Source organism: Condylostylus longicornis, unplaced genomic scaffold (genome assembly GCF_029603195.1).
Source record: "Condylostylus longicornis isolate FDR11 unplaced genomic scaffold, ASM2960319v2 ptg000028l, whole genome shotgun sequence".
NCBI lineage: Eukaryota > Metazoa > Arthropoda > Insecta > Diptera > Dolichopodidae > Condylostylus > Condylostylus longicornis.
Window position 1 is genome coordinate 6,767,300 of NW_026577997.1, and position 17,760 is coordinate 6,785,059.

A 17,760-nucleotide genomic window follows, 5' to 3' on the forward strand; every position below is an offset into this window, starting at 1 on the left:
ACAATGATAATACCATAGAATTGATAATGAATAGAAATCAATCGATTGCATCATAATATTTTTAATGTTCTTTATTGATTTTTTATCTTAGGAATTAGACTATCATACTAAGTTTATAGTTAGAAGTGCCATTTTATATAATTGGATAAAATTTTGATAAATATTTTCTAGGTAATTATTGTTATATCTTAAGAAATTAAACAAGATTATTTGTAAGCAAATTCAATAAATTTTAATCAAGTCTGTTACATGTATTGTTTATTTTATTAATATTTAATTATAAAAATTTATAATAAATTCATAATTCTTGTAATTTTATCTTTTATTTGTTTAATAATAAAACTTTAATTTAATATTATAAATTATTATCATAAGTTTTTTAAATTTTATTGAACTTGCACTTGAATTAAGTCCTTAATGAAGTTGTATTTTATTCTAGTATAAAATATCTTAGGACTAAAGCAGGCATGCAATTTTTAGTTTTGCAATTACTGTCTCATTGTAAAATCGTTGAGCGCACATTCAAGCAACTAAATAAATGCGTCAATTCACATCGAGTGCGTTAACTAAACATTCCATTCAGAGTTTGTAAAAAGTTACAAACAGTTTGATTGCTCAATTGCATGTGATACAGTTGCATGTGTGCGAGATTGATATAAACCTATGTAATACAAATAAGCAATCAAACAGTTGCAAAACTAATAATTGCATGTCTGCCTGAGCCCACAGAATTCTCATTTAATTGAGTATAATTTTTTATGTATTTGAAGATCAGGTTTAGGTATGTATCAATTTCAAAAAATAATATTATCTTTTTAGTAAATTTTTATAATGAATTAAAAAAAATGTTGGCAATGTATGAAAGTTACGATTTTAAAATAATTACATACATATGTATATGGAATGACTCAATTGGCGTAACATCAATATTAAATTTTTAATGTTGTTTTTCAATTATCTGTCAATAGATTAAAATCAAATTTTCACAGGTGTTTGCTTATTACAATTCGAGTATGATAAAATACGATTCAGATTAATTTTGTACAGGTGTATCGTATATGTATGTATGCCTGTAGCACATAAGTGGTGATAAAATACCGGGTGTTCATGTATAAATTTATATCAAGTACTTATTTTCGAACTAAAAATTTTACTTATTTACAAATAGGAAAAACAATTTTTAAAAACGTTAAGCATATACATACTCGTATGTATGTATGCACAAATATGAATGAGTATAAATAGAAAATTTGTTGTTACTTAATTTTAGGTAAGTAATTGTTGACAATTTTTGTAAATACTAATAATAAGTAAAGTCATTCTGTCAGTAGGTCATACAAATTTTATTAAGTGCAATAGGTATAAAAGGTTAGTCAGAGGTATAATTACGAAAGACTATTAAAAATATTAATTATGTTAAAATTTTACAATATTAAATTAATTCAAGAGAATTATTAAAATTAAGAAATGTTTAAATGTTGAACAATAATAAAATTCTAAGAACATGGAAGTGACGTTAATAATATGTGTATTTTGTAATATTACCTGTCATATTTTATGAGAGGTGAGAACAAGATTTGTGCTATAAATTTATATATGTAAAATTTTATAAATGAAAACTCGAATGAATATTGCAGTAATTTTCTATCAATTGAGTAACATTCCCCTACACGCTTTATTATTATAGCATTTTAACTTTCACATTATACTTAGGTACTCTTAAAACTTATTATTATATATATTTAAAGTTCATTTCCCTTCTCACTTCTAATTTATTTTATTCTCAAATTCGAAAAGCAAGCAATTTATTTTCTTCTCACCATGAGATTAAAATATAAAATTTATTCTTTACGATATACGATATACTTTAAATGCTTTAAAAGTTATGAGAAAAAATCCTGTGTAAGTATATACGTAATGTATGTATACTGTTATACATCAAACTTTTATAAACTTTAACGCCAACTTAAAATCAATCAACAATTTCAAATTTAATCAAAGCACCTACAAAAAAATTAGAATAAAAAATTCTCATCACGTACACTAAAACCTTTTTCATTACTCTCCTGTGAATTTTTCCCGTTGGGGTCATTTTTATTTTGTATAGTTGTAAGTGTAAGTATATAAAAAACAAAATTTAATTTGCTTAGAATTTGACTTCGTTAAGAATTATAAGAAGTAGAGGAAAGCAAAAGATCAATTTTGATATGATTTCGAAAAGAAAAAAAAATAATAATAAAAATGTCTACGTGCTCACAATAATTATAAAAAAAGTAAAATTAAAATTTATAACATGTTCTTTTCCTTTCCTTTTTTTTTTTAAATCATTATCCAAAATAATAATTATTATCTGATATTCTTAAATTAACTACTGGTGTAAGTTTAACATCAAGATTAAATATATTATTTTAAAACTGTACTATTGAATTTTCGTTATTTGAATTCATAATGCGATTCGATGTACAGAAATGATGACTCAATCTAATTAATTAGAGTTGGCTGATTCTGAAAAATTTCATTAGCTTACAGTACAGGTACATATCTGAAAACTTTGAATATTATAACATTAAGGCAACACTATTTTTGATTTGAAATCACTCATTCTCTCTGGCCTAGTGTAATTGTAATTAATATTAAAATAGTTTTTGTGAAATTTAATTATTATTCAACCATTTATTATGAATAAATCAAATTGTTAAATAATAATGACTTAATAAATTTCTGAAAAAAATATACATAAATGATTTTTCTAAAGCGTGGGAATTTTTCCAATGAATAATTATTTTGAATATGTAAAATGTTCATTAATGAATTTTCTTTTCAGAAATTCCAAAAGAAATGCTAAGTAAATTAAAGAAATAATTTTAAATAGTCTTTAATGTATAAAAACTTATTTAAAATACAAAATTTATAGAGTGAATTTACGCTTTTTTTTTTAAGATAAACAAATAAATTTAAATAATTATTGAGTATAAAGGTGCCTCTATAAATTTTATTTTAAAAATAAATAAGATGTACCCAGCTACATTTGTTTTATATGTATGTATATTGCAATATCGTATTAATACGGAATGAATTATATACATATGTGTGCGTAATATGTATGTAAATATGTGTTCAATAGAAATATTCTAGAGAGCAAATGCAAATGTTAGGTTAAGAATTAAAGCTAGAAAGTATATAATAGGAGAACACCAGTCACCACCCGTATACTGATTGCATTTACACTTTATTGATTAAGGAATACATCTATATATGTACATGTTTATTACATATCCACTTTTTTGAATTCGTTCCAAGAATAATAAAAAAAAAAAACTACCAAAAAGTAACAAAAATTCAATTAATTTTATTGATTCCATTTATTAACGCTTTTAAGAAGAGAAAGTTAAATAATGAATGGCTCATTACCGGTTAAATGAGAAAGTTAATAAAATAAATATGTAAGTATAATAATTATTATATGTTTATATTAATATATAAACATTCAAATAAATGTGCACAATAAATGAAGTATTTTAAGTTAAGTATACCTACATATACATATATATAAGGCATATGCGAAATATATATATGTATGTATGTATGAATATAAAATGTAATTTAGTATGTACAATAAGTTATTCTTTCCGAATAGGTACTATTCCGAATATGGTTATTCTGATTCATCGGAACAATAAATAAATTTTTGGAAAACTACTTAATTAAAATTAAAATGTGCTTTATATTCAAAAAACTAATTCAAAAAAGTTAAATTTTTGTTTTTATATAAATAGAGTGGTCCAAACTAAAATATAAAATTCGGAATTGTAATCGGAGTTAGTTTTTTTTTTGTTTGATAATCAAAAATTCTTATACTAATGAAAACTCTACTTTTATAAATATAAAACACTAAGGATACGGTACTACGGCATAAGAGTACTCATTCTCTGACTTTTTATTGGGTCGCGGCGTGTCTATTAAAACCATTTCACTTAAAAAAGGAATTTTTCATTTTTAAATTCGCGTGTTCAGGTTTTTCAATCCGGTAGAATATTTTTTTTTTAATTCTGACAATTTTATTTCAGAGATACTAAAGACGATCCACTCTATATAATTATTAAAATTACCTTCTATAGTCTATACTTTCTATTACGATATTAAATTTTTTAGTAAAACAAAATTTTAAAAGCAGCAGCATAGCTTGGCGTTTATTACTTATTTTAAATCAAATTTTGTATTCAATACATGATTACGAGTATAAGAGTTTATTTAAATAGAAAAAGAAGATAAATTGAAAAATGAATATTTATTAAATTATATACATACATACAAACATGGGTATACGTTATTACATATACATTATATTTATTATCTCACTTTTTTAAGTCCGAAAATATCAAAAATGAGTATAAAATTTGAATATTAGTCATTTTTATTAATGGTATTGTCTTAAATAATGTCATTAGTATTCTCTTTAGTTGGTTTTTGAGTACTTTAACTTTTAAAAAAATTGCAGGTAAATAATGTCATTGCCATTGAATTTATTCTAATTTTGTTTTTTTTTGCTTTTTTTTTGTTTCGAAATTTTTAAAAATTATTATGTAATAATGTGAGCTTTTAATTTTAATGTAAGCCACCTTTAGTTTTAACGTTGTCCAAATTTTGCTTGTATTATAATTATTATTTGAGACATCTATGAACAAATTGAAGAAAAAAATTACCATTATCTCATTTTTCTTAAAAAATGTAATATGTACATATACATGTATGTAGTAGTTTTGAGTTCATGATTCTCAGTTCACTTACATTATAATGACGTAAATAAAATTTATATTGACGTGTTAGCAATTGCAATGCAAATGATACTCCTGAAAAATTATGTACGTCAAAACATAAATTTCATTAAAATTCTAAATTATTACGATTTTTTCCAATATTTTATAATTTTATAATTATTCAGAATCAATAAATTTATATTTATTAAGTATAAAATATAAATTCTGTAATATAAATTAATTCTATTTTTGGGATGAGCACTAAATGCAGTATATAATTGTAAAACACTTGTAAAAACATTGAAATAATAAATTGAGTGAAATATTTTAATTTTAATTAAATAAATATCATAAAATTTTACAGAATTATTTTAATAACAGACTGTATTTATGTTATGTATGTACATATAGCTGTATAGAGTCAGATGTAGTTTCTAAAATGTACGTAAATATTACATGTAAATGATTTCAATATTAAATGAAATGAGAATTCTGCATCTAGAAATTTAATATTGCTCAAAAATTATTGAATTTAAAGTGAGTAAAATTTCTCACAATTTTCAATTTCTCTGTTATAATAGGAAATAATAACAGAGTTACTATTAAGAGAGGAGAGGGGTAAATTTTGAGTAAAATTATTTTGAAATACCCAAAATCTACAATTTCCTTATTAAATTTTTAAGAAAGTAGCTACTTAGTATATTAACATTTATTGGAAAAGTTTTATTAAAAATAATAATTTGGTTTTATTGCATTTTCAATTGAATTTGATTAAAAATTTTTCATATAATTTTTAATAAAAAAAAAATCATTTCTTTTTCAAGGACGTTCTGCATTATACGCGTTCAATATGGTGTCATAAAACAAAAACCATAAAATTGTACGATAATCTTATCAAAAAAAAATTGTCTAAAATTTTAATATTGTATAATAAAAATTTTTTTTTAGAAAATTTTACCAGGTGGCTATTTAACAAAAGGTTAACAATATAAGTACATAACGAATGAATCATTTAATTTTTTGGGATATTCCTTAATAGATTTCAGACACAAAGGTATTTTTTTTGCTACTTAGACAATAATGATAATTAAAATTTTATTAAATGATTCATAATTTTAAATTATATTTAAAAATGTAATACACCCTTTTGAGAAATTACGGGAATTTCGTTTTCGTTAAAAGTTTTTATAAGAAGCGTATAACAGTTAGGTATGTTAGACTGCAATGTCATTTTGAAAATTTCTCGCAAATTATTACAAACATTAACATTACTACATAGTCGTTTGTATATGTAAATTAACGCATTTTTTTGCTAATAATGTGAGTTTTTAATTATTCGCATACATACATACATACATTACATACACACATGCACTTATCCATATTATGTTTATTATGCCAATAATAATTAAAATTTCATCCCCAGCTACATTCATATACACAATCATACATAGTGATTATTGGAGTGACCACAAATTTATAGTGTATGAAATTTAAAAAAAAAAGAGAGAATTCACCAAAATCTATTCATTTTTATAATATCACGTGTCCCGGATGTATACATATACAAACATACATTAATTATAGAATAGAAAATTTTTGTTTTAATTAAAAAACTGTTTTGGTCTTTTCATTTAATTTTGTTTTCTGTTATTTTTCCAAATTACGCTAAAAACAATTCAATTTTCGTAATTTTTTGTTTTTTATTTTTAATTTCGAAATTGTTATTGTTTACAAAAGAACAATTAATTTACATTTTTTTTTTGCTTGTTCTATTATTGTTATTAACATTGTTGTTGTCGTAAAAAATGAAAAATGTATACAACATTGAACTTTAATCAAAATTGAATTGAATTTTTCGGGAATAATGTAAATAATTACACACATATTATGTAGGTATGTAGTCCAAAAATGAATTCAAAACCATAAACAATTAAAAGAAATAATTTTCTTTATTGGTCTGCTAAATTATTTTAAAGGGCGGGCGGTGGTGATGGTGGTGAAGGTTGTGTGATGGAATAATAAATTTAATATTGATTTTTATTTATAATTTTTAAATTGCAATTCATTGTTATTATATTGTGTTATACTTGTATACATATTTATTTTTGCAAGAGTCTGTTATAAATCTTGTATTACTGTGGTGAATAAAATAAATGATGTTGTATAATAACAATAATATTATTTTTGAAGATTTATCGTTTGAGCGGATGCAGAAATTAATAATAAATATTTTAGGGGAATTATTTTTATTATGCTATTATACGGGAAATTTAATAATATAATAAAAATTTTAGGATTTTGCAGTATATGTACTGTTATACTGTTTATACTGTTGTACAAATTGTTTATTCTTTTTAAAGGTGAGAAATTTTAAAATTTTATAATTTGAGAATGAGAACAAAAAGTGTAATAGTTGTTTAGAGTTGGAATATTATTTTGATTTTAGTAATACATACATTTATTGAAATAGAATTTCTTAAATTAATTTGAGTTTAATATATGATTTATGAATATAATGTGGATACAAACACGCGGCATACATATGTGAGTATTTGCTATAAACTCTCATTATTATTACATAGGAATCAAAATAAGAATTATTATTGTGATGACAATAAATGATATATACATCACCCTATGCTTACGACATTGTGCACATAATGGTAGTGTGGGATTTTCCGAACATTTCTCCCCTATTGACGTATATACTATATACAATACAATGTAGGTACTTTTTATCTAGAAAATATTTTGCGATGAGCTTTTTATTATACAGAATTTCTTTTTAATAATGTGTAAATTAATATGTAAATTAGAATAAAAAATAAATTACGTCTGAATACACACGTTCGTTTCATATTAAATCAATTATAAATGAGAAAAATATTGTTTTTATATCTAGACAATAAACAATAGATTTAATATTTTTTTTTTATCTTCCCGTAACATTTTGCAGGTAAGTGTGCTTTTTTGTTAATGAATGTAAAACGTATACGTATGTATTTTTCAATGAATGTGAAATCATAATTTTTATTTAGAAACTGTTATACTGCAATTATTTCTGAATTATTTCTAATTAAAATACGGTTAGTAAACAAGTTAGTTACGTTATTTTTTTCGCTAATTATTTCACATTTAATTAATTTTTATTTTATATAGGTATTTTATAGTAATATATTTATGTGCATACATACAGTGTTATATTTTCTTCTTTCAAGTCTATTTTAACGTAAATTATTGGACATTTTGTAATTTAAATGGATTTTTTCTAATAACTTAAATTCTAAAATATTATGGTGGATATTGTAGAATTTGACAAAAGAAAGTTGAGAGCGAAAACTATTGCCATCAAAATTGAGATAATTATTAATTGTTGAGACTTTTAAGCCTATAATAATTAATTTTAATGGAAGTAGGACAGTATAGAATTAGAACAAAATAAAATAAAAAGAGTAAATAATATTGTGACAGTAAATATTATTGGAGATTAAAAATTAAATTAATTTGAATATAAACTATGGTGAATATATGGCTAAAATCTCTGAGAGAATAAATTCAATCTGTTTGAAATTATTTGACAAACAGTTTTCAGCCTGTTCAATGCAATTTAATTTAAAATTGAAAAAAAAATAGAAGTTATTATAGGAGACTTGAATCGAGTATGTCGTTTTACATATATGTAAGCGCTTCTGTGGCCATAAATTGCAACAGATTATTATTATTGTATTTAATTTTTAACTTGAGTTTCACAATTCCATTCACAATATACAATCATTAAAACTATTTTTACATAAATGTTATTCTATATAGTAATCGGCATGCAATTAATTATTGTCATTTATATTTCACAAAAATATTATTATTATTATTGGATTGTAAGAATTTAATAAAAATTTATTATCAATTTATAAACGTGACTAATAAATTAAACTTTATCGTAAAGTGTTATACAAATTTTTTTTTCCAATATTTTCAAAATGACATTTCAATACTGTATTCAAATATTATATACTAAATGGTAAACACGTCACCCCGCGAGCAATTAATCAACTATACTAAATTTTTATTGACATTAATAATTCCCCGCAGGCAGGTCTATCCACTTATCAGAGTATAGTTAAGATGAACTTCAGGTATAGAATAGATTTATTTCAAGGTTAACTGTTAATTAAAAATAAAAATTTAAGTTTTTGAATTTAAAAAAAAAATAAATTTTTCTCAATTTTTTTTTCTGTTATATTATCATTATTACAAACATGTTTAAAAAAAATCACTTACTTGTCGACAACCTAAGTTTAATTTTAGATAAAAAAAAAATTATGATAGCGTTTTTTTTTATTATTTTTAACTCAAATGAAATTTTGATAAAAAAGTTTAATATTTATTCTTTTTTTTTTTTTTTGCATCATACTGTTATATGCTATCATAAAATTTTACGTGTAAAATGAGAATTAAAAAAACAATAACAAATACATAAGTGTTCACTCATTTGATTTGCTAAAATTTCCATTTTACTCATTTAAAAAAAAAAAACAATAATAATAACAATATGAAAATTTTTTCTGTTATACACTTCTGATAAGATAACAAAACAAATTATGATAAAATGTCAACAGTAATTGTTTCTGGTATTTGCTACCAAGCCCATTAATTCTTAGAAATGCAAATGTATACAATATTCGTAATAGTTATGTATAACATAATTTGAAATTGAGTATTTGCACGTATTTGAGAATTACTTTTACGATATAAAATCAAAGTTTGACGTATATAAATTTTGATTTTATGTTTTAATGCTAATATTATGATTGATACAGTTTATGATTTCTAAATTATGTATTTAGGTATTTTGAATTGTTATAGGAATATTATTATAATTGTCATGGTTTTAACAGTGGTATATGGCTTTAAAGAATATTGTACTTACGCAAAAATGAGTTAGGTGATTTTACAAATTTATATTGTATGTATATGATTTAATTAATTATTGGGTTAATAAAATAAAATAGAATAATACTATTGATAACAGTGTTGCCATTAAAAAATTTGTATTTTTTTTGACAATAATTAGTCGAGAGTTAGGGATAGTAATTAATATATAATTGCATACTTCCTGGCGTGATTAATTCAAAAGTGAATGTGAAGAATAATTTGTAATAAATTGATCTGCAACTACAATTTGGTGTTTTGAAAATTTCATATACGTATAACATTAATCTTCAAAAAAAAAAAAATTAAAATTCTCTTCAAATATCATGTTCCAATTTTAAATTTCAATGTATGTACAATTCGAAATTCAATAAAGCCTTATCAAAAGTGACTCAAAATTTGATTTATGATTCACTACTCTTTATAACTAGTACTCGTATAGATAGTATTCACACTCATAATAACAAATGTTATAAATTGATTAATTAACTGACCTAAAATTTATTTAGTTTACTAATTTTTAATCATTGCAGAAGAATATAGACAAACTTATATAAAAAATTTTTCTACCATTATTCCATTAATCGAAGTTAAAGTATCTGATATAAACACTGCGTGACAGTGACACATGCCTTTTATCAACTTTAAAAAAATCTCATAATACTAGAATGAACGATAAGATGAACTTTTGTGTTTGCGCTAATTTACGATTGAGACGTCCTCATTTAATGATCATAAATAATTCTTTTATCATTTTTATATATTGACATCTGGTTGGAATATTATTATAAACTTAAAGTATATACTTATGAAAAGTGTTTACTGTACAGAATTTTCAAAAACATATTTTTTGACTTTTCAATTTAATAAAGGTAATTTCAATGATTATTTTAATATTAAGTAATTATATTGTGTCTAAAATGAAAATATCGAGACAATAAAAATATTAATCAATATACTTAATTTGAATTATAAATCAAATTGAAGTTTATAATTAAGTTTTAATATTATTTAAATTTAGGCCGCACCATTAGCCTTAAATAACAGTCATACGAGTACTAAAAATAGTCTCCTATTTTGACTTAATGTTGTTAGCTGGAATAAAAAAATGACGCTAACTTGTAATTGATATGTAATATTTGCACTAAAAAATTACGTGATTTGTAACAATTTTTTGAATCTGTATAACAGTTATCAACAACATGTATATTAAACATATTGTGTATAACAGAAAATGCTTTAAATTTAAAATGAATGAAAAAATGTTGTTAATTAAATAATTATTACTTAATTATACACTTAAATTAACTTGAACAAATAAAACAGATTTTTTTTTTAAGTAAAGAATTCGCAAACACACTAATGTGTTAAGTGTAAAAATCGTAATAATTTTTTTCATATAAGATTGTCTTATATGTATATGTATGAAAGAACAGGTGAAATAATGTACAAAAGTTGTAAATTTTAATTTTAAAAACAAACTAGATTTTAATGTGATTTTAATGTTCTAGAAAGAACATCTAGAGAAAATTCTAAATATAAGTAGAGATATTTTCAAATTCCAGCTTTTATTTACTTAGAAAATATTTTTAAAAAAATGTTAAAAAATTATTTACTGGTAAAACATTTTTTATTTATATTTTGATAATAACTTTGTATATAAAAAAAACTATTTATAGAAAATAATTTTTTAATTTAATTATAAATTTAAACATAAAATAAACTGTATAAGCTCTTAAATATAGAGAATTTTCCCTTGAACGTACTGAGCTAAGTGATTTCTAAGATTTGTTCAAAATTTATTTTAGGGAAAGCTAATAAACGAACGCTGCAATAACACCTCCTATAGAGACCTAATATTAAATTTCAATATATACAAATCTTGATTTTTAACTCGCCAGATGGCGGAAAAAGAGTGAATAACATAATGCATTCCAGATAACTCTCAAAAGAGAAGATAACTCTCAAAAGAGAAGAATATTTTCTTATTAATGTATGTCATTTCTTTCCGGAATCGGAATATAAGTGATAATAATTAAAAATTGAGTCGTTTTGAATCTTAGGAAATTGATAATAATGATAATAATATGTTAAACAATTATAATGAGAGAAAACGAGCGTAAATTTTATGATCTTTCTATTTAATGGTCATTTTATGATTTTAGAATCTTTATGCTAATTCAAAGTTATAAAATTTGAAACTTTCATAGCACATATATTTTTGCACTCATATTACTGTACATAATTTACACATATAACATATTTTTGATATAGGCAGCCATATTTTATAAACAACAAAAGAATTGAGTAATTTTAATGCAAGTTCTTTATTATAAAAAATAAAATTATCATAGGTAAGGTTTTCAATACCAATTACAATATGGTGCCTATTATTATTCAAAATCATGACTAAGTCATGATTTAATTTAATATAAACGGTAATTAACATTTACCCTCTTATATATTATATAAATTTAAGTAATAAAAATTCAGTCAGTCTGGCTACCTTTTATAATTTCATGTACAATGTAATTATAACTTATTATATTTATGCAATTTAATGGTATGACATTTAAATGTTTGACGATAAAAATTGTATATATACATATTTATATGTATGTGTGTCCAAATGAATTTTTATTGCATTGTAATTACTTACATGTATGCATATTATAAAAACAGAGTGAGTCAGTTTTTTTTTCATAAAAGTTTTTGTATAAACACAAAATTTTTGGAAAATGGTCCTGATGGTATTCTACCTTCTATGATGATATTCTAATATGAAAGCTGTGATATTTTTTAGTAAATAAGATCTGGTAGTTCAAATATAGAATTTATATTCGTTGCCAGCATCAAAATAAAAGCGAACTGTTATACTTTCCTGCCTTATGGGCGAAATACGATTAAAGCTATATTTTTGAATTATGTACATAATTAATTATTCGTTATGCATATTTAAACAGTTTCTAAAGGGTTGCTATAAAAATTTGTGGTTGCAATCAAAATTTGCTTAAGTCAACTTTTATATTATTTGGTTTTAATACAATTTCAAATTTATTATAATTTTATTTAGTATTCTGTCAAAATTTGACAAATTCATTCACCTAATTTCATAACGCCGAAATGAAGCAAAGAAAATTAGAATTTTTCTTCCATCATAAACAAAATCTAAAATATGTCTTTAATTTACTCGAAATGCCTACTACACCCTGCAAAATCCTTTGGTTACCATCATATATGCAATTCTTGCTTTGTGGAACACCCTACGTATGCATTTTCTTAAACTATTATTTTTATATCGTATAAATTGTTAAAATATATAAAAAAAAATATACAAAAATTTTATGTAAATTTTATTATACCTAAATAATTTTTTTTTTATTTTCACTTAACAACTACAACTCACACAAGTTTGTCGACCTTTATAATAAACGTTCGTAAGGGACCTATACTATATTTGTAAATATTCTAACAACTTTTTACTTAAATAATAAAAATGCAGATTGGATTTTTACTATTACTTTTGTTGTTATATTTTTTTTTGTTATTTACAAAATAATAATCACGTATTGTATGATAAAATAACTGTTTATTTGTAGGTATATGCAAAAAAAAAGAGTAAGAAACAGTTAATGTCGTGCAATCATCATGTATTCTAATATACCAGGAAAAATAATTTTATATTATTTAGCTGGTTACTATTAAGATTATGTGATAAAAACCAAAAGAAAAATTATTGTAGGTATAAAGACTCATATGGTGTTTTGTCGTTTACTTATTTGAAAATGGTAGGTTTTTAAATTCTAGATTTGATTTTTATGATTGTATTTTTTGTTTTTCATTTCCATTTGTTTTTTTTTTTTCTTTTTTAAAACCATGAAGGAACACGTAATATTGAATTTTTTTTTTAAACAAATGGATTTTTTCTCTGTGTATATACCATGGTCATACTGTTCTCATATGGAAAATTGTGCAGACTTTTATAAATTTCATTAAAAATTTATATTTAGCTAAAAGCAATGACACGTTTGTATGTTTTTTTTTATAATTTTCTGTTATGAAATGCTTATTGCACTACCAGACGGGACAGAGAGTATTGATTTTAAAATAAAAACTCTATTATACGAAAATATTTTATTGTTGCATTATAAAAATTAAATTTTAAATTTACATTTTCGTATATAGACGTTAATAATTTCCGGGTCCCTCAACTACACATTGAAAAATATAATAGTGAAAATCGCAATCTATGTAAAATTCACTTTAGAACTTATAATTTCATTATATGAAACTAGTTGGAGTTCTAAATTAAGTTGAATAAAATTATTTGTGAGAAATTTCATTTTGAGTCCTAAAACACTGTTGTATTTATTTACTGTATGATCCGTTGTGTAAAGAGTGGACTTTAATTTCTCACCAAAACTTCTGTATATGCATATGAGTATTATATAGCAATTTTATTATTCTCTTTATCAGTATTGCAGTATAAATTAGTACGTGATCTATTATCTACTATTATTATAAATTAATACGTGACGTGATGCACAAGTAGTATTATGGTGTCTCATAATATTATTGTACTCTGTATCTATGGGAAGATCTTTAAAGTACTTAAATAAATATTTTGGAAAAAAAATAATGTAGTATTTTAATTTATTAGCGTTTTTAAAGTATAATCGTTTACAATATTACCAAATATTGAAATTAATCAAGATCTTTTCTATATAAATACCCTAGCTAGATTTTATTTTTATTATAACACCGCCCGACCATGTTATTGGTACTGCTACTATATTATTATGGTACTGTACAAATAGAACAGAAATCGTGGAGTTCTATATGTCGCAGAGCGAAATTTTGGGATTCGAAGTTGTTCGGTCGAATACGATAAAAATCGGATATTTTCGGTTAGCTTTAAAAAAAAAGTTCAAATTCTTATACATGTTTTAATATAAGAAAAAGCTTGTACGTACATATATTATTTGTAATAATTATATAAAATAAATAATGTTGAAAATAATTTTGTTCTACAATTTCATATAAGTGTTCTACGATTAATTTTTCAGAATTATATAATAATTACTTAAAATCAGAATCCATTAGAGTTCTTCACATAATATTGTATATCAGTTTGCACAAAATATATCAGTATGTACACACAACAATGCACCAATATTTTTATTAAAAAATTAAAAAACTTCCATTTCAATTGAATTATACCAAAGAAATCATAATATAATAATTACGATAATATTATATTATATAATAATTATGAATAATATAGAAAATTTTTAACATAATTTTCTCCACAATTAAATAATTAATCATACTTTTTATCTTCTCTTTTTTTTTTAAGGAATTTTCTCTTTTTATCGTAATATTTTAAAATTGAAAAGAATTGTACAAATAATATCAATTATTTATACTTATTATACACGAGTATTATACATGTACATATATACTTATACATGTTAATTTATTAGTACATACTTGTTAGTTATTAATACATTAACAAGAATTAGTATAAATTCTTGTTAAAATGTAATGAATGTACATTCATACATATTAACTCATGTATGCCTAAAATGTATATTCAAGTATACATAGAATGTATACTTATGTATGTATACATACGAACGATACAAATACAGTATACCTTAAACAGGAATGTTGATAACATTATAATAACAGTATCAGTAACAGAAAATATTTATATATTTGCTGCTCATACTCATCTGTACATTGTATATACCGACACATTTGAAGTATGTACATATATTATGCTTTTAAAGGTAGAATATGAGAGTAAAAGTACCTACACAATTTTCTATTTATTAGTAACTTAAAAAAGTAATTATAATTACATTTATTTTAAGTACTCGTGTATATACACTTATATAATATCGTATGTACATTAATATTATATACTGATAATAATTTTATTAAATGTACTTTAATAAAAATTAATATTATTCACTTTTTAAGTTTTTTTAATGGAAATTATTTATATAGAATACAAGAATTTTAAATTTTGTGTTTTGGAAAATCTGGCAAAAGTTATAGTTGAATTATTCAAAGTAATTTTATATATGTACTTGGAAAAGAGTGTTATTGTGAAGATAAAATGTTCATTCAAAATCTTACTCTTTTACTCACCGGGTATACTCAACGAGTGAGTATTATACCATATTCATATGCTTAATGTAAACAGAGAGTAATGATTCTTATATCCTAGTTTAATATCAAAAATTATTCACTCGAGAATTGAGATGGTTCTTGTTTAGGGTTCAGACAGAGAAAAATATTGAGAATATAATTAAATTACCTATACTAAATAAATCCTAATAATTCGAATTATTTTTCTCCTACACTAGTTATAGTTACAAATAAATATTTTATAATAATAATGATAATAAAGAATTTCACTTACTTTGAGTCTGCTTTTAAACTGGTGCCGTTGTTTAAATTATTATTATTTGTATTAAAATTATTATTATTACTATTATTATTATTATTATTATTATTGTTATTATTATATATTAAATTATTACTATTATTATTTTGATTTAAATTATTACTGCTCTGATAATGATTATGATTTTTATTTAATGTACTCAAATTAATTATACTTTGACCATTTGTCTCTGATTGTCCTTGAAGTGGTGCCATCGGAGAGTCTGTTGTAGAACGTATTCCAATATTAACGTTATTTGTTGATCTAAAAAATATAAAATGAAATTATAGATTTAATTATTATATTAAGAATAATTATTCAAAAATAATTTTAATTAATCAAAATATAATAATTATACATACATTAGAAATTTTAAATTTTGTTTTAAAAAATTTTTTCTATTTAAAACATTATTCTTTGTATTATTATAAGATTTCATATTTTAATAATTACTTGTATATATTTTGTATTTATAACAATAATTACTTTGTATTTAATTATAATTTTAATTTTTTAAGTGAAAAACAAATACAAAATTATGTATGTTTCTATATTTATTTTTGATTGACATATAATTTTTTTTATATGATTAAATTATTGTGACTTTTATCACTTTTGATTTGTCAATTATTATTATTTAACCGTAATTATTAACTAAAATTGACATTTTCATCTTCTAATATGAATGAGAATGAATTCGATTTGACACGGTTATTTTATTATTATAAACTTTCAATATTCAATTTATGAATTATAATGGCATGTATATATGTATAAAATGTATGCACTATCAAGACACCTGATCAATAATTGACAATTACTTATAATTGTATATAATGTATAGAAAAACACTAATAACATTCATATTGAAATATTAATGCATTAAAAAAATTTAAGTGATTATATTTATTGCTAACTGTAGGAATTTAATTTTAATATAATAGTAAACAAGTCACTGTTAAATATACAATGTTAAAATTGAGTTCAATTGCTACAATTTACTTATTTTCTCTTTGAGAGAATACTTTGGTAATTTTAAAAAACTTACTACTTTGACAGAAGAATAGAAATATACAAGAGTATAAAATTTAAATTCAGTGTTGCATTTTTCTTATAGATTTGTAGCTTTGTATAACTGAAGTAACAGTGCTGCCTGTATAGGGTTTTATTGTACTCGCACTGATAGTGCCGAGTATGCTCCTACAACACAAGCTCGAAATCCGCCATCTTGATAAACTCGAGTAAAATATCTCAGTATTTCCCTTCTCTCACTTATAAAGCAATTATACTCTCTCAGAAGGTGTATTAAAGTTATTTTCCCCACAAAACCTGCAAGTGTCTTCATTTTCAAGTGTCATTTACGACATATTTTGGTTTATATACTTTCATTATATTTATCGCATTTTATTTTCTACCTTATTTATACGTTAAAATTGGAAAATCAATTAAATTATACAATCATTCGAAAGAAGATTTTCATATTATATTCATGTTACTCTCTCCTATACTTTCATACATATTTATGTACGTATGTCAAAGTATAAAATATATGAAATAGAAAACTTTACAAGGTTAAAGGTTATAATAATATTAAATGTCACTTATATTGTATCTGTT

General features: G+C 22.4%; 1 protein-coding gene across 1 annotated transcript in view; it reads right to left on the reverse strand.

The window, feature by feature from the left end:
- LOC129607807 (putative uncharacterized protein DDB_G0282133) overlaps window positions 1–17,760 on the reverse strand; it is a 105,869-nt gene that overhangs the window by 15,277 nt on the left and 72,832 nt on the right. The window contains exon 2 of the mRNA XM_055518988.1: window positions 16,120–16,407. Within this exon, the coding sequence (XP_055374963.1) occupies window positions 16,120–16,407 (288 nt within the window). The remainder of the gene's footprint in view (window positions 1–16,119; window positions 16,408–17,760) is intronic.